General features: G+C 44.4%; 1 protein-coding gene across 3 annotated transcripts in view; it reads left to right on the top strand.

Moving 5' to 3' along the window:
- The window catches only part of LOC117252511 (tetratricopeptide repeat protein 28-like), a 200,539-nt gene extending 181,843 nt beyond the window's left edge, over positions 1–18,696 (top strand). For 2 of the 3 annotated variants that reach the window (XM_033619485.2, XM_033619487.2), the window contains 15 exons: positions 2,104–2,233; positions 2,345–2,563; positions 4,642–4,804; positions 6,590–6,730; positions 11,622–11,766; positions 11,892–12,071; positions 12,242–12,786; positions 13,093–13,340; positions 13,441–13,565; positions 13,661–13,892; positions 14,157–14,233; positions 14,906–14,929; positions 15,791–15,920; positions 16,060–16,167; positions 16,320–18,696. In XM_033619485.2, coding sequence (XP_033475376.2) covers positions 2,104–2,233; positions 2,345–2,563; positions 4,642–4,804; positions 6,590–6,730; positions 11,622–11,766; positions 11,892–12,071; positions 12,242–12,786; positions 13,093–13,340; positions 13,441–13,565; positions 13,661–13,892; positions 14,157–14,233; positions 14,906–14,929; positions 15,791–15,920; positions 16,060–16,167; positions 16,320–17,938 — 4,086 coding nt within the window. In that variant the 3' untranslated portion in view covers positions 17,939–18,696. The remainder of the gene's footprint in view (positions 1–2,103; positions 2,234–2,344; positions 2,564–4,641; positions 4,805–6,589; positions 6,731–11,621; positions 11,767–11,891; positions 12,072–12,241; positions 12,787–13,092; positions 13,341–13,440; positions 13,566–13,660; positions 13,893–14,156; positions 14,234–14,905; positions 14,930–15,790; positions 15,921–16,059; positions 16,168–16,319) is intronic. The other variant, XM_033619486.2, reaches the window with a different exon arrangement.
- The last annotated feature ends 58 nt before the right edge of the window (positions 18,697–18,754 follow it).

Here is an 18,754-nt window from a genome sequence, read left to right as displayed (position 1 = left end):
TACAGTCTGTCCACACACCACAGCTCAAGATTTGATTTTTTTTTTTTTTTTTCTTAGCTTGTGTATCCACATGTAAGTCTGTGAACAGTCAGCCAACAGCAGTGGCTGTCAGTTGTGTCTGTAGGGATGTTACTCAGCTGCTTTCATTTTCAAAATCTAGTCCAAAACATTTCTGTTATGATACCAGCACGCTACGTACATCTATGTGACCCAGATAGCTTTCTTTTTCTGTCAAAAAGTAACTTTGTCTGTTAACAATTATCTGTAACAAGAGTTGGAAAAGAAAGACTGGACCAAGGTGGTGACTAGAGCAGAGGCTCATGAGTCATACTGAGGAATTTTTTGTTCAATTAAAGCAAAATATTATTCTAACAAGCCGATGCAACATATTTTCCACTGTGTGTTTGCTTTCCAGTTTAACGCTTGACCTTAAGACCTTAATAGTGCATATTAGCATTGTGTTGTCTTTGTTGTAACATACACAGATCCAGTGCTTTGTCTACATATACCACAGCAGGGCTTAAGATTTTTTCCCCCTATGTCAGCTCGTAGCCCCAGGGTGAATTGGTGGTGGGAAAGGACACCGTTGTCCTCAGAGTGTACATCAAATGGTTATTCATGAGCTGGCCTGTTGCTACACATGACCTTGGTACATACCCTGACCCACTTCAAACCTCATTTGTATAGGAATTTGTAAAGCACTCATAGATGTGGAATCACAGTACTTGACCTCATGTTCCTTATTCTCTATATATTTAAACTCAATTGTAGTGTTAGTGTCAGTGACAGTAAAACATAAGAGTGCTATCTGAATGCATAGCAGCTGAAGAATGTGGCAATTTTACCTGTAGCACAGCCAAGGCAAGTCACTGCGGACACAGCACATTTGGGATTGTTTCCCTTTCATCGGTGCCAGGAGGGGTCAGGCCAGAGGGAAAGGCGCTGTGAGAAATTAGTTTCACTCTTAAAGGGATGTCTGCAAGCCTAACAGATTAAACTAGCACTGCAGCAATCCGCCCACAGTCCTATCAGCAAAATCAGCCTGAGACTAGCAGCTCTGTCTACTAGCACTAATGCAGCAGAGCTCACAGATTCTACGCTGATCTCTACTCTCTCTCCCTTCACTCCCTCTGACACACTTTTCCTGCATGACCTTGGGATATGCCAGACGAGCTATTGTGTATGCATGTATGTGTGCGCACAAGTAGCGTGCGCTCTTTTTTTCCTCATTCTTTTCTCTTACACAACCCACAGTGCTGATGGAATCCATTTCATCCACACCAACAACCCTCTCTCTAATGCAGCTCTTTGTCTTGTACGAACTGTGGTCAAGCAGTGTGAGCAGAGTGCTTTACCCTCTCCGCTGGCCCCCGGACTCCTGGAGAGTGGCTCTATAGCAGTCCCAGTCACCCTACAGGGCTGCCATAGGCGCAAAAATAGGAAATCAATAAAGGCTCCCATGAATCAGCACTCCTGGCTAGCGCCGCTTGGCCAGTGTGCAACACTGCCTGCTGCCCCACCTCTCCATTGTCTATCTCCCTCTCTCAATTCAGTGTCTGGCAGTGAATAGAAAGGTCTAATCACACAGACAGGCCCACAGAGTTTACAAAGCATTTTTTTTCTTGGATGCTGTCTGTCCAAGATGCCCAGGTAATGGTTTAGCTTCTCATTGCCCTTTCCCATGTCCAAGCAAATAAGAGCCGAAAAGGGGTTTACTTGTGTTAGATGGTGATTCATCAAGCTACATTACAGTACTTTCCTCAGTTGAGAGAGAAGCAGAATTGGAAGGTCTCATCAGTGATGACCAGTGAGGTGGGATGGTGCCATCTAGTGGCCACAATCATTCTCTCGCCTCAAAAGCCCAATCATAGATCCATAGTGGTACATGATTTGGTTGACATTTTTATCCACTGTGTCTTACTGTACCCTGTCTGCTCAAATTCGAGCATGGGTTACCTATAAATATAAATAAACCTATAAAAAAGGCAGCAAAGCTTCCCTTAATAATCAGAACTGAATCAAAGTGTGGTGTTATAGTTTTACTTTGTAAGCGAACAAGCCAATAATATCTGATGACATCTGATTGTTGCTGTTTATCCTCAGCTCTACCGGGCTTCTGCACTGTTTGAGACCATCCGCCATGAAGCCCAGCACAGCACAGACTATAAACTCTCCCTCTTTGACCTGCAAACCTCCTGCTACCAGGCGCTCCAAAGGGTCCTTGTCAGCCTAGGTATGCCATGGATACTTCTCACACCCTCACTACTTCATGCTGTCAGGTTCCAGTTTGTCGAAGGATTAAGTTTTTACCTTTTAAGCGTAATTGACCTCTGATTACACACAGGCCACCACGATGAGGCTCTGGCAGTGGCGGAACGCGGTCGTACACGAGCCTTCGCTGACCTCTTGGTGGAGAGGCAGACGGGCCAGCAGGACTCAGACCCCTACACCCCAGTAACAGTGGAGCACATCTTGGATACCGTCAACAGCCAGAGGGCCTTGGTGCTTTATTTCTCCATGGCTGCCGGCTACCTGTACAGCTGGCTGCTGGCTCCAGGAGCAGGTAAGGACAGACTCTCTGCGCGGCTGACTGCTCAGATTGTAAATTGTTTTTATTGGGATGCTGAAATCACATCAGGTCTGTCTGTCTGTCTGTCTTATTGCTATTGCTTTCTGCCTTAAAACATTCTCTCCAGTGTCAGGCACCATATGTGCTTGAACAATCAAATTTGGCAGATAGGTTTCAAACAGTCCCCTTTTACTGAGGTTAAAATAAATTATACCAGCTGAACATATGGTGGTACTATGGCTGGCAGCTTTACACTTTGGCCAATAACTCCTGAACCTGCTTATTTTTCTCATAGTGCTTTGTTCAACACATTCGACTTTCTACAAATTTCAATTTTATGCAAAACTTATTATTTACCGTTCTCCTTCAGAGTTGTTAAATTTGAAATATTACACACCATATATTCTTGTAATACACAATAGTTTGTTGATGAATGCTCAATGCTGAAGCACTCAAATGCCATGTAATTGTAAGGATGGGCCAAAATATTTGCAAAACTGTAGAGATTGAATTGAAAACAAAAATAAACAATACATAATAGTGAACATGTGCAACAGACTACTAAATAAGTATCTTATCTCTACTGTTTGTATTGAAGCAGCTTTCTTGTACGTAGTTTCACGCTCTAACAACTACACAGGTGAAAGCACGTACACAAAAATAAACACATGACTTGCTTGGTTAAATCAAAACGGATAAAAGGCCTGGAGGCTGTAGCTTGTTTTCAGCTGCAGGGGTAAGAAGGCCAGCTTCAACACCGAGCATCAGTGCCACCTGCCACTCTGCTGTTCGGATTTGCCCCCTGCTTTGCTTCTCACCCCAGAAGGCATCTGCCAATGAACCATGCTAATTGAAAGTGACACAGCCAAACAACATCGGCAACATCTCCGTACATGCCAACAGGAAAACGCTTAGCTGTTGCGCCAAGACAAAACATAATTTCTCTGTCTCTTTTCATCCCATCTCCTTTGTTTTTGGGTTTTTGTTCATTCCTCACTTTTCTTTTGATTTTTTTTTTTTTTTTTTTTTGGTACCGCTGTACTTTTGCACTTCTTTGTGTACTTCTCTATTTCTGTCTCTTTTGTTGACACGCTGAGTGACACCAACACAGGCAGAGGGATTAAGACGCCGCTTGTTTGTATGACTCGTGAAATTTCAGTTTCACAAAGAGAATCGGCAAAGCTGTGGGTGAACTACAGTGCATGTCAGACGACTCCCGTGGCTGCCATACTGTTAGTTGTTCTTTGGCTCCCTTCTACTCTCTGCTGTAAAGAGAGGAAATGAGAGCTGTGACCCGTGTCCCATGCCACCACCAAGCCTGAACATTTGATCAAATCCAGCTCCCAGGCAACCAGATGAACTTGACCCCCAGCACTAGTCATACGGAGGGGAGGAACACTACAGGGACCAGTGAAGATCTTCAAAGCGCTGAATATTACCCCAGGCTAAGAGGGAGCCACTTGCTCACTAATCGCCTGTCTGTCACTTCCTGGCATTCCCTGGCATCCAGCTGGCTCACAAACATGGCCTGCTCTAAAGAGGCTGCACTCAATAAAAAGGCTACTAAGGTCCTAATTACTTTAGAAGTGTAAATGTGACATTTTATAGACCTGAATCACAAACACTCTCCATTCAAATTTAATAGAAAGCATACATATGAGCACATCCATTTACACAGCACTGACACACCCACAAACTCAGACACATACACACACAGCCTGTACTCCATCTCCCAGTGTGCTTTTCCCCACCCCCCACCCCCCCCCCCCACCCCCGATGTTCCTGCTCGAAACTCAGCTGAGCTCTCGTGGCGGGCAGCAGATGGCACAGGCAGCCTACTCTTATCTTTTATTGAACATTATTTGTTTTATTCATTTTGCTCAACAGATGCACTACTGCACGTGGCGTCACTCGCAGCTTTCAGTTGAAACCATCCAATATTCCCTAATGTCATGAGCGAGTAATACAAACGTATTACAAAAAGAGGCGTTCCATTTTTGTTTTGACCTTATTAAACTTTATAAACACCTCAAAACAACCAGTCATGTTTGCCCTCCTTTCTCTCTCCACAGGCATCCTGAAGTTTCATGAGGTGTACCTTGGCGAGGGCGTATCAGAAGGAGGGTCAGACTTCCAGGAAGGGGGTGGCGGCGGTGGGGTGGTCAGTGGCTCTTCATTGGAGCAGCACATTGCCAGCGCCCGTGAGGCTCTGGGAGTGGAGTCTTATTACAGCAGGTGAGATGTTTACAGCTTTCAAAATGATTTTTTGTGTGTGTTTGTTACCTCATTAGCCATATAATAACATTTTCACATGGGAGTAATTGCTAGTTTGCACAAGCCTGTCGTTGGTATCTCATCTAAATCGAAAAATTCCATTTTGCTGCTATCACTGATTTATAAAACCCAGTAGCCATTTAGTCTGTACCCAACCTGTTCTTTGTTGTTTTCTCCTGAGGCTGGATAGCTACCACGGCTGAGCAGACAAAGAAAAAAAACACACCCACATAAACTGTATTGACGAAAGAATTGAAGGAAAGGCAGTACAGATCACACTGTTTGATGAACAAGGGCTCTTTGGAGAGCGCCTGTTCACCACTCACCAGAAGGAAGTGTAGAAACAACATGACTTATCATCAAAAATGTAGCCTAAACCACAAAAAGATTAACACTTAAAGCAAAACTTTCACTTTAATCTGTAGTAATATCTGAGGAAGGGTTACTTTATCATTCAGAAAGTGTGTGTGCGTTAAAGAGTGTTATTCTGCCCCATTGCACCCTGTGATGACAGGCCTCCACCACCTTCCTAAAGTACTCCTCTCTCTCCCCAGTGGGAATAAATGAGACGGAATAATTGCTCTGTGGATAGCAAGACTATTGAACCCACCAAACAAACATCGAACCTGACAAGTAAAGGAAGAGAGAACAGGGTTTCCTGAGAGTATCAGGAAGAATGGGAAGAAGGTTAAGACTCAGTGGTAAAATCAATGGAGTAGAATTCAAAGAAGCAGAGCCTGGTGGTTAAAGACCAAACAGGTAACAGGGAATGTAGCCAGAGGGATTCTGCAGGAGGAAATGGCAAATGTGGCGAGATATATCGACAGCTAATATCACCGATCGACATCCACAGGTCTGCACCGCGTTTGACGTTAGCATCGTTTCTCTAGTTGGTGTTTGATCCATAGTGCCCAGCTGGTCCGCCCAGTGCCAGCCTCCGCCACCCCAGCAGCCTGGCCCTCCTGCCCCATTACCAGCTCATTTACTACTCCAATGGGAAGCTGCACACACGCCACTGCGCCTGGATGGGCACAATATGGCACCACTTACCAGCCCATTCATTCTCCAGAGTGGAGAGAAAGGGTCTGAAATGAGTGGAGAGGGAAAATGAATGGAAGAAAACTATATATTAACAAATGGATTTCTTGGTAAAACCATCTTTTTTAACTGCATTGTATTCTGCGTCCAACATTTCTTCAGCCCAGGTCTGTTAGTATGTACACCCCGGGAGAATGAATCTCAAATGAGACACATACTGCACGGATTTCAAGAAAAATAGTGGTGGTGGTGGTGCGAGGGTAAGATGATAAGAGATCCCAGTGTGCAAGTTCACACTCAGCTACCGTGAGAGCAAGAAGCTGACATAAGAGTTACATGATATGGGTGCATCAGAGGAGAGGTTCAGGCATGAAGGGAGAGATAGGGGAGTGGTGGCGTGGCAGCGATTGTGGGTTGGGGGTGGTTGACTCCCCACTGACTGGATCAGCATCACCAGCATTATAATGAAAGGATTTAACTCTGCTTACCATCAGGGTGTTGGACCAAGCCTGTGAAATTAGGCCAAGTGTGTGTGGGTTGAGCAGTGTGTGTTTCGGGCAGATTGGGAGTGTGTGTAGTTGACTTATCCGCAGAGAAACAATGTAAGTCTGTGTATTGTCTACTTTGCCGAAGTGCCTTTTTCTTGCCAACATTTCAGCGGCTGTGCATGTCTCTCACTCCGTCTTGCTCTCTCTCCCTTTCTTTCAGAGGGTGTTCGAGCAGTGAGACAGAGAGCGAGGCGGGAGATTTGTTGGACCAACAATTTGAGGAGCTCAACAACAAGCTTAACTCCGTCACTGATCCAACAGGCTTCCTGCGTATGGTGTCCAGAAACAACCTCTTCAACAGGTGGGGGATTTTTGCAGATCACCTGGACGTCCCTACTCTGTGTTTCTGTGCAACAGCCCTAATCAACAAGCGCTACTAAGACCTACTTTTCCACCAAAAAAAAAAAAAAAAAGAAGAAGATAAAAAATATCTGCTAGGGTAAGGAGATTCATGGGTATTGTGGCTCATCTGTGAAAGGAGTCTTTTCTCCTTTGTTTAGCCAGCACAGAGGCAGCATGTGAATCCTCCTTATTAAATAGAATGAGTAGAGCCAAGCTGCTAAAACCCTTATCAACTGCCTACTCTGATGGGGCCTTGTGTGTGTGTGTGTGTATGTGTGTGTCGTGTGTGTGCCAAATACAGACATCGATGTGGTTTTAAGATGTTTGCCCTTTCTGTGTTTGTTTGTTGTGCAGATTTATGACTGTTGATACTTCAGTGAGTCTGCCAGTGGCTCTTTCGGAGCATTATTTAACAATACTGTGCAAAGCGTTCATTTACACTGCCCTGATTGGCAACGTATACCAATAGAGTGTGTGCATGTGTGTGCATACATATGTGTGTGTCTGGGTCATATTTCCCTGTCCTCGTCCACAGTTGAGCTGCTCTTTGATGAGAGGGTAATTCCAGCTTTAATTGAGTCTCGGTGCTCATTAAGCCCCTTTAATGGGCTGCCGGTAATAATCCGCTCATTCTTTTGGGCCTCAAAAAACTCTGAATTATAAAGCTCCTCATGCTTAGGAGCCTATCGTCTATCACAATGTTAAAGCAAGAGAAAAAGAAGAAAACCTCATTGTCATTTCAAGTCGTCCATCCTGGGGTTTGATGTCAGATAATGTACGTGTATGTGCTTTCCATGGGCTCTATTTGACCTCTATTCTCCCTATCATTTTTCCCCAACATGTTAAGATTTCAGCTATTAGCGGTATGAATACCTCAGTATTTCCACAATTACTTATTATTATAAAAAAGGAGCAAAATGAATAAACTAATTGAATGACATTTAAATCAAAATTGGTAGCAGAACAGTATACTCACATTAAAAGATCAGTGCTTCTTGGTGTGATATCTTCGTTTGGTATTATCATCGATTGCCCTATTTTAACACAGAGATCTAATCTACACCAGGGAGCTTGGAAGGATTACTATGGGAAGGTGATAATGAAAGTCTCCTTCGCATCTAATCCCCTCAGTGTGTAATTGAATACATTTTTATGCACAATGATAGCATAATGAGATTGTTGGAGGATCTTGATGGAGATGTCAGTGAGGAGGCAGCAAGCACTGGTAGAACTGGATGCCTACATCAAAAGAGCTGAATGGCTACTAGCCACACTAGCTTGAGCAATACTCAAAATCGCAGCTAGAAATTAGGTCAGTACAAAGAGCTCTATGTGTTGTAATAAAGGGCGACTTGTCTACCTTTGTATCACCTCTGAGATCACACTTGAAGGCACGACTTTCAACTGCAGCCCAAAATAAGCAGCCGTTGAATGCAATCTTCACCTTCAGCATCACCGCTCTTAGTCTTTTCTTCTCACTGTTTCCCTCTACACTTGACACTCACCTTCTCTTGGCTTATCCCTTGCCTCCTCTCTCATTCTTCCTGTCAGGCTAACAAACGATTGTTTGCTTTCCCATGGAGGCTCATGCCAAGGCCTGGGAGAGAGACAGAGTGTTGGGAGGCTGGAGGGAAGCCAGTGGCCAGGGGCTACCAGAAGGGCAGGATAGATGTCTGTTGGCTCGGGCCTGGAGGAAACTCTGGCTGGTGGAACAGATGGAGAGTTGTGACAAGTGCGGCCATAAAGCTCGGCCCCTTGTGTGCCTACAGCACCAAAGGCTTCTAACCCCACGGCCACCATTAGCACAGTTCTCAGTATGTTGTGTGTCTGCCTGAGCAGGGAGCTGTCACCCCTCGTCACAGCAGACATGCCTCAAACACACAGGGCTGTTACCTTATTTTGTCCTTGTGTTGCAACATAGTCATTGGCAGTGCAATGGAGACACTTACCTTTCATCAACTGGAGGCTCTGAGTTTTCACTGAATGTAGAGAAGGTACCTGTGAAGATTTGATGAGCCCTGCTCTCTGCCTCCTCCGGAGGTGATTCTGGCAAGCCATCACTACTTCATGTGTCTTTAAACACTACATGTCCACAGTGCAATACTGCCATCTAGTGGAGCTTTCCATACTGGCATTATATACTCTGTAGTATTGCTTCCTGTCATGTGAAATTATATGTATGTGTTCACAGAGGGATGGAAATCCAGTGTGGCCTGCCTTCATCTGCCTTTTACTCTGTGTGATTTAGATCTGACAGTGGGTATATTAAAAAAAGAAAGATGGGCCTTTATGATTGAGCGTTGGATCACTCTCTTCTGCTGCAGCTTTGTACTGCTACCACACTCAGACTCAAAAGATTACAGTGGCTGAATTTGCGTCTTGCTAGAACCGTATCTGATGTAACACGATGCAGCGAGTCAGACATCATGGAGCTTGTCAGCCACGTTCCCAACACATCTTCAAAGCTCATTAAGAGCAGCGGGAAGGTTTGATGTTAAAAGACAGTTTGACACATGAGACCTCTGTTTACACGCAGAATCTTTACACAGATTTTAAATTGTATAGTCTTATGAAAGACTTTAAAGGAGTACTTTGCCTGTTTTCAATCAGCTTTGAATCATAACAATGCGGGTAGTGTGTGTAAATGAACTGTGGTAAACCTCCATCTTACCAGCTCCCAGTTATCTTCCAGTTCAAACTGGCTCCAAGGCTGTTGCTTAAACTACGGATTATACGAACACAGAGAGTACATAGTATAGCACATTAAAGTCCTGCCCCCACCGGGGTGGAAAACAATTCATTGGCATCCAATGAATTTGTATTGTGTGTAGGTGCTTTCTTGTCATTAACGTCTGCCAGAAAACAACTCAAAAATACCTAAAAGCTGCTTTGTGGTTGGATGCGCTACCAACATGGTAGAGAATCCATAAGTAAGATTTTACAAGCTGCTGAACCGAAAAACTGAGCCTTTAAGCAGTAAGATATGAGGCATGAGCAGGAAGATATGGGAAAACTGTGAGCTCCTGACACTCAGTATGTCTCTGTGCAGCGAGCATTTTGTTAATTTGGCTTGACAAACTGTAGAGGGTGGAGCTAACTAAGCAATGTCTGGTTTTGATGTTTGTTAGGTTTAATGATGATCATGCCTGGTGAATTAATAAAATAGTTGTAAATATCAAAGCATGTCACAACTGGCCATTCAGTGGGATCATTTCTCAAAGATAAGCAAGGTAAGGAGAAGGGACACACACACAGGTCAAAAGAAGGTGCTAAAATAATCTATTGACATGCTGATATCAGTCCTTTGTTGCATATTGTGGAGCCGATAGTTTTTCCCTCTGGTGGGTGTTGTTTTCAGAGTATGATGCTTTGCACTCTGTCTCTATACAGTAGTTCAGAGATGTTGGCTGATGTAGAAGTTAGTATTGCCTTAGTTCCTTTGTCAAAAAGCCTATGAGTTTCTGTTGGATTTTAATAATTACGGAAAATAAAATGTTTACAATAATTACACATTTTGTTCAGCAAGATAATCTTCACAAATAAACACCACTTTTATCATTTTTGAAACCTAACTGTAATTACCACAAGTAAAAAGCTAGCGTCAGGCTATAAACAAACTACACCATGGTTACATCCCCACCACAATAAGGCTGTAAGCATGGCTTTGGCATGATGGCATTCTGTACTCTCATTTAGCCACTTGGTAGCAACCGCCTTCTTTAAGACACGTAAAAGCTTCAAAATTCACGAGTGGGGACAGATCTTATGTCGTAGAACAAAACATGAAAGTCTCTTAAGCTTTTGTTAACCACAGACCTTATTGCAGGCATCTACCCAAAAAACCATTAAAAAAAAAACACTGAGATGAGGAAACTGGGAGTGCTGAAATGCTAACTCATTGTGGGGTTTTAGGACTCATTCCTGGAGGCGAATTTGCAAATCCTGGCATTGCCTATTTCTCACCTAAAATGTCTTCAGAAACATATTTTAGTGCACTGTTTGGCTGTAAGACAAGAATTTGTATTAATTGTATTATTGCACCTCATAGAACAGGAAGTGGCCACCATAACACTAAAACTAAGAAGTGCTGATAAAATGTGAAACAAGATTCTGTTACTGCGGTGCCTATTTCTCACCTAAAATGTTTCCAGAAACATATTTTAGCTTACTGTTTAACTGTAATTCAAGATTGTTTGTTACCAGCCAGTTGTTTGCTATGAAAAAAACAGCCAAGCTTGCATTATGTCACCCACCAGTGGGAGTATTTACTGCTCCAGTGAGGCGCAGTGCATTCTCTGTGTTGTAGGTTTTCTACCTCTTGAACAAAAGCAAAAGCCCCTTTTCTCTGTTTTCTCTTGTCATGTAGCACCAGTTTCAAAAGAATTTGTGTCTTTCTACCACATAGACAGCTTTGTTGTATAAAAAGACCATCTTTCCAGCAGTAAAATACTTCTTTAAAGACTTGAATTGTGTTGAGTGTTTTCAATTACAAACCTTGTGTTGACCTTAAAGTAACAATGGCAGCATAGTGTTCTTAGGACCAAATTTGCATAGTTATGTTATTCACTTTGTCATGTAGAGTAATGTCAGTTTAGACCTGAAATTGGTTTTGACTCGACAACCCTTGAGTCGTGGGGACTAAAGCTTCGCCCCCAAATCTTGAATATTTGTACATCTGGAAGAAGGAAGGTCATTTTGTAACTTGAAGAAAAAAGAGATATTGTCCCTGCATATATTTTGGGAGCTTATTTTGAATGCACACTGTGGCAAATTGCTTAAACCAGCTTGGGTCAGCAGCATAAAAGTATGTTGTGCGAATGAAAACATTATTTTGTGTTATGTTTGTGCAGGAGCTGCCAGAGTATGACCAGCCTGTTCAGCAACACCATGTCCCCTGCCAAAGATGGTAACTCTTCCCTGCCTCGTCGCTCCAGCAACCTCGGAAAGCCTCCACTCCGGGCACTTTATGATTTGCTCATTGCACCTATGGAGGGGGTGAGTTCTACCTCTATGGGTCATTGCCTGCCTGTTGATGTAGCTGTGTGGTAGGGAAGAAAACAGCATAAGAGAAAATGCCATTATGAAAAAAGTGTTTTTACACTAATCCTTTTGTCTGACAGGGCTTGATGCACTCCAGTGGGCCTGTTGGCAGACACAGACAACTGGTGATGGTGCTTGAAGGAGAACTGTACCTCATCCCCTTCGCCTTGCTAAAAGGAAGCTCTTCTAATGAATACCTGTACGAGCGCTTCAGCCTCATCGCTGTTCCGTCCATCCATGGCCTTGGATCCAGTGCAAAGGTTGACCTTAATTTGATGACTGAAAAATTATGCTTTAATTTTATTTTAAACTCCTATAAAAACTGATATGGACTTTTATAGCCACATATTGGAGTCATCTTTAACAAATTCTGGAATTTCTGCCCTAAGACTGTACAACTGGAATGTAACTATTGTTCTTGTGTTCCTAGGCTCATTCCCGCCGCCCTGGACCAGCTCCATGTGGTGGTGTCTCAATGGCAGCAGTGGTAGGGAACCCAAGACTGCCCTCCCCTGTGATGGACCGCTGGCTGTGGGGACCCATGCCTTCTGCAGAGGAGGAGGCTCTAATGGTGGCTGAGCTGCTGGGCTGCCAACCCCTGGCCGGCTCGGCTGCCACCAAGGAAAGGGTAATGAGCGCCCTCACACAGGCTGAGTGTGCCCACTTCGCCACCCACATTTCCTGGAAATTAGCAGCTCTGGTGCTCACCCCAAACCCTGAGGGCGTGCCCGGTGGGGCAAGTGCCAGTGTAGGAGTGGGAACAGTGGGGAGAGGTGCAGGGGGGAGGAGAGGCAGCAGTGGTCGAGGCAGGAAGGGCTCCATTGGAAGCGGTTACACCATCCCAGAGTCTCTCCACATGCAGGATGACAGCAGTGACGTGGAGAGCATATGTGACAGTCCGCCCCTGCAGGAGTTCCTGCTCACAGCTGCAGATATATTGGACCTGAGGTTGCCTGTCAAGCTGGTGGTGCTGGGGTATGTTGGCTGGTTAAGTGGAACAAATTTAAATAGTGGTGTCTATGTTGATTTAGCTCCTGATATTTTATTTTTCCAAGTTCTGCGGTAGTAATGAAGTTACTTTATATAAGAAAAAAATATAATCAAATTAGTCACACTGTAAGTGTGAATTAACAGTTGATTTACAGACATGCTGTAACTGATGAGAATGGGATAGGATAGCGTAGAAGATAATAAAAACAAATAATGCTTGAAATGTTATGCTATTAAATATTTTATAGCTTTCTAATTCAATTATACGCTTGTGTGTCACTTTGGCTACAGGTCGTACCAGGAGTCCAGCAGCAAAGTGACAGCAGATGGTGTCGTGGGATTGACTAGGGCCTTCCTGGCTGCTGGAGCTCAGTGTGCTCTTGTGTCCTTGTGGCCTGTCCCTGTCGCAGCCTCCAAAGTTTTTGTCCATGCCTTCTACACTGCCCTGCTTAACGGGACCAAGGCTAGTGCAGCACTGGCAGATGCCATGAAGACTGTCCAGAGCAGCAAGCAGTACTCGCACCCGTCCAACTGGGCAGGTTAGAGACGTTAATCATTCGTGTGGTAATTCTACATTTCTGTAATAAAAAGAGATGACCTTGTAATGGAGCTCTCTTCATTGCATTTTTTTCTGCCCAGGATACATGTTGATTGGCAATGATGTGAAGCTTAACAGCCCATCTTCCCTCATTGGCCAAGCTTTGGCAGAGATTCTACAGTATCCAGATCGAGCTCGTGATGCTCTGAGAGTTTTACTCCACCTGGTGAGATATAGACACACACGCACACACAGGGTCTTACTTACTATACAAAATCTCACGAGCAAAAACTCACATGAATACTGATGCTGCACTTCCAGGTGGAGAAGTCTCTTCAGAGGATACAGAATGGCCAGCGTAACTCCATGTACACATCCCAGCAAAGTGTGGAGAACAAAGTGGGGGGTGTCCCCGGCTGGCAGGCCCTGTTGACAGCTGTGGGCTTCCGTCTTGACTCTGTGGGCACCGGTATGCCCGCTGCAGTCTTCTTTCCCACTGCTGATCCAGGAGACAGGCTCCAGCAGTGCAGCACCACTTTACAATCACTACTGGGTATGCACTTGAGACTCTATGTCACAGTTAATTAAGACTCAGAAATTGTCCAATGCTTTACTAACTTGGTGCTCATGTATTTTATATGCTTATTTTAAAAACATTGTTTTCCACATCCAACACATCTAGTTCTGTCCTCTGTGTATGTAACATTCATATCACTCCACAAATCACCTATTTAGTCCCACTGCTACTTATTTTGCTGTATAAAAAACGTGCCTCGTGTATGAATAATGAGGAACTTTCTTTGATCCCATCCCTCAGGTCTGCCGCCACCAGCTCTCCAGGCTTTGTGCAAACTCATCACAGCTTCAGAGGCAGGAGAGCAGCTCATCAATCGGGTAGGCCCCTGCAGCTCTGAGACAATGCTACTGGGTTTTTAAATTTAATGCAGCACACAGACATTGATCTTTGGCTCAAACAACAAACACAATTGCTATTATTTAATGTTAAGAAGTACTGAGACAGTCCCTCTCACTTTCTCTGACATGTTTGCACACCTTTGTGCCATGAGGTTCTTGCTAGAAGAGAATATCAGGGATATTTCATTGCATAACTTAGTTACATCAGGACTGGATATGCACCGGCAAGCTGCAGCTTAATCTGCACTGAAATGCAACATGGCAGCCGGACTAGCAGTCCTTCAAGTACAAAGTCTTAACCACAATCTGAGTCCTGTTCTCTTGCACCCGAGCTCGTGACATCAGAGCATTAATCTTACGCCTTTATCCCTCTTTACGTGTAACATGTGGCTATCACGTACTTAAAGTGAAAGACCATCCAGTTAATTGGTGATAAGCTGTTTTTGTTGCCTCATACTGCAAATGCACAGAACATGAAACACACTGGATCTAATCTGTGTATGCTGATTGCATCAAACTATTAAACACCTCTGTTACTTGTTGCTGTTATCCTTCTTGTTGACCTGAACCCTTGTACCCTTTGTGAATGGCCTGTGTGCATGCAATTAAAAGCCTATTCTCTCTCCCCTGCCCCTAACGTGCGGTCTGAAGGCTGTTAAAAATATGGTGGCAATGGTAAGTGTGCCTTCACATGCCTGCACTCCATCCCATTCTACCCTTCTCCTCCTCTCTTCTCTATCTGTCCTGCTACACTTTCTTAATTAATAAACCAACACCTTTTTGTGTAGAAGCTGCATGACAATCTAATGATCAGTTTTGTTGTTTTTCATATTGTTTAGCATTTGCATGCATAAAGTGTAGCCAAGCAAACATTTACTGTTTCTTTCTTCACTGCTAGTTCCTGTAGTCAGATCTTAGGGATTTTTGGTATTAAAAGATTTACAACCCTGGTTCATTACAGGTCAGAGGGAACTTTCAGGGTGGTAGAAGGGATAAAGCTATGATGTAAAAACAAACCTCTCATAATTACAAAGAGTGAAGTGAGCAAATGAGGCATGTTTCTACTTTCTGCACAGTTACATCATGTTGACAAAGGTGTCTCTGTCAGAAGCCATGTAATCGCCTAACAAACCAGGCAAGTGTGCTCTCAGGGCACATGTAAACCCCGTAAAGCTGACACCCTTTAAGCTCTGAATCAGGTTCTTTTGCCCTGAGTACTCCAGCATAGTATTGAAACATGGAGAAACAGATTCATACCTTCTCCAGAATATATGTGTACAGCAGTGGCACAATAAGATGTGGCTGCCATTAGGTTTAATAGATGAAAAGGCAATATTAATTGAGAGTAAGGAACTGTATAATGTTGCCGTTGGATGATTTAAAGTCTTGATAGAATAGAAATGGTTTGATCACACAAATTAATTGTACCCATTAATCAAATCTGCAGTAGATTTCACCAGTTTATTATAGTCTTGCACTCATTCCTAACCACTCCGTGCCTCTTGTGCCATTTGTCTTCTCCCTGTTCTTCTCCAGCTCCACCAGGTGCTAGTTCAACTCCAGACAGGAGAGAAAGAACAGGATTTCTCCCTCCTGCCCATTCAAGTGTCCATCAGTGTACAGCTATGGAGGCTGCCAGGATGCCATGAATTTCTGGCTGCTCTTGGTGAGTCACCTGTTTCCTAAGAAAACTATTGATTCCTGTCCCCTCCAACATCCCACCCACCATGCATCCATGTGTCCCTGTGTACTCTTAGACACATTGTCAAATGTTTGAGTTACAGCTGTTGCTTTTATTTGTGCAGGATTTGACTTGTGTGAGGTAGGCCAAGAGGAAGTGGTGCTGAAGACTGGTAAGCTAGCCAACCGCCGCACCTTGCACTTTGCTCTCCAGGCTCTGCTGGCGCTGTTTGGTATGTAAACTTATATACTCGATGTTCATTGTATCATTTCTGTTCTTGACTGCACATTGAAATCATCCAGAATGTTCATTCACCTTTGTAGCAATCCTGTTGTTTTTATTAAGTGTGACATTGTTTCCTGTTCTCTTCCTCTCTTTGTTCAGACTCCACAGAACTGCCCAAGCGTCTGAGCCTGGACAGCTCATCTTCCCTTGAGTCTCTAGCTTCAGCCCAGTCTGTGTCCAACCCCCTGCCCATGGGATACTCAAGCCTTCCTTTCTCTCCTCCTTGCCTGGACAATCAGGCATCAGATGCCATCTCTGTCTATAGTCTCAGCTCTGTAGCCTCCTCCATGAGCTTTGCTTCCAAGTCAGAGTGTGATTTCCTTAGTCATCGGCAACGCAGTGGGGCCACTGCACACTACTCTATCCACAAACACCCTCATGTTCCCCGCAGTCGCTCCTCTCCTCATGGGGCAGCTGCTGCTGCTGCAGTTGCAGGAGCCCGGGGGGACGATGAGGAATATGAGGGCTTTTCCATTATCAGCAGTGAGCCTCTGGGAAGCCACTGTGACTCTCTGCCTCTACCACCAGGCCACAGCCAGCGCCACCACCGTGGAGGCAGGGGGGTGGTTGGCGGGTCCGGCACAGGGGCAGGGAGAGGCTACACTGTATCAGTATCATCAAGGGGCAGTGTTAGCACACCTACATCTCCTGTCAAAGCATGCCTAGTGCCCAGCCCGAATTCACCATTCCAGAAGGTGGGTAAGGTGAGCAGCTCAGATACAGGGGAATCTGACCAGTCCAGCACTGAGACAGACAGTACTGTCAAGTCTCAGGAAGAAAAAACTGTCCCTTTGGATCCTCAGGAGCTGGCCCAGAAAATCCTGGAGGAGACTCAGAGCCATCTACGGGCTGTGGGTAGTCTTCATCGGGCTGGGCCAGAGGGTGCGACAGCTGCAGGAACCTCAACCCGGAGCAGCGCCTTCCGTTCCTCTGAAACTAGCGCATTCAGCCGTCCTAACAGCAGTGCTAGTGGCCGAGCTCAATCCTCCCCAAGACCCAAACCTCCCTCCCGTTCCTCTTCACTGCAGAAGATAAGCTCTGGCTACAATAGTCCTGCAATCTCTGAGTCTTCCCAAAAGGAGGGCAGCCATCCTTCGCCAACTCTAGACAGCCATGCACAGTTCAAATTAAAATACCCAAGCTCCCCATACAGCGGCCACATCTCTCGTTCCCCAAGTAATGTGTCTCCCAGTTCTGGCCACCAGTCTCCTGCTGGTAGTGCTCCTTCCCCTGCCCTGTCGTACTCCTCCACAGGTTCAGCCTGCTCTACATCGGCTGATGTCCCAGACTTGGACCGGCTTAGAAGAGGGGTGATTGATGAAAAAGTCCAAGCTATCCACAATCTGAAGACCTTTTGGGCTAATGCCGCCGCCCAACAACAGCAACATCTAGGTCCCGTCAGAGCCATCCACGGCGCTCCTGGAGCCCTTGCTTCTGCCAGTAGGGACGTACTGAGCCTTCTGAACCTCTCGCCACGCCATTGCTCCCCTAACGATACCCAAGACAGCCTGGAGCTGCGGGAGCTGGGGCTGCAGTCACTAGATAGGGGCAGCAAGAACTCTTCCAATGGACACCACTGCTCCAATCCCAGAAAAGTGGCCCCATCACCGACTATTTCCACAAGCAGTAGCCCTGGTGCTCGTTCTATCCGACTACCTGCTGGCAATGGATACAAGTTCCTGTCGCCTGGAAGATTTTTCCCTTCCTCTAAATGCTGAGACATTTACAAGGGTCCTATACTTTTATCTATCATTTACTATCCTGTGTGCTGGAGGTGTGGGGCACTTTGTTGAGGACCACTATTGGTCCACCAAGTTTGACTTACAGTGAGAAGGATTCGATTGGTCAGTGAGTGTGATCCCGCAGAGGCACATGAATGCTTTAGAGGGTGTCTTGTCTTTGTGCCCATAACAATGTAAATGGCAATGAGAAATACTCAACGACCTGATACTGTGTTTGTGTGTAACTGTGTGTCAGGTAGATGTAAATGCCATTTGGTATTTTTCTTTGCTGTTGGTGTGGGCCAAGATGCAACAGCTATGACTGATTTCCTCCATTCTATTTTTTTTGTTTTGTTTTTAAATTGAATGGTTATTGTTATTATTGTTTGTTATTGTTATTAATATTATAATAATTATTATTATGTTTTGTAAATTAATTCCAGTGTTTCACAATCAGTATTAAGCGTTTTTATATTATTAAAAAGTGAACAAACCTGTACCATGTAAAGATGGATAGAGTGGAGAAAAAAAGATTTAATATTTTTTATTGAAATCAAAAGGGCATTTTGCCTGATTTCTTTGTGAATTGAGTGTCTGCTCTGAAGCATGGATTCTCTTGCTATTCAATGTTAAGTACCATGTATGACTTTTTAGCCCATGATTTTTTGAGATTAAACATGAACCTTTCATGACAACCATCTGTCATTTATCAGTAAACTGTTTCAATAAAAAAACATCATGTTTGCTTTCTTGTATCCCTGACTGTACATTATTCTGTTGTAGATAGATAGATAGACAGATAGATAGATAGAT

Source organism: Epinephelus lanceolatus, chromosome 9 (assembly GCF_041903045.1).
Source record: "Epinephelus lanceolatus isolate andai-2023 chromosome 9, ASM4190304v1, whole genome shotgun sequence".
In the NCBI taxonomy this organism is placed as follows: domain Eukaryota; kingdom Metazoa; phylum Chordata; class Actinopteri; order Perciformes; family Serranidae; genus Epinephelus; species Epinephelus lanceolatus.
This window is presented reverse-complemented; position numbering and strand designations above follow the sequence as displayed.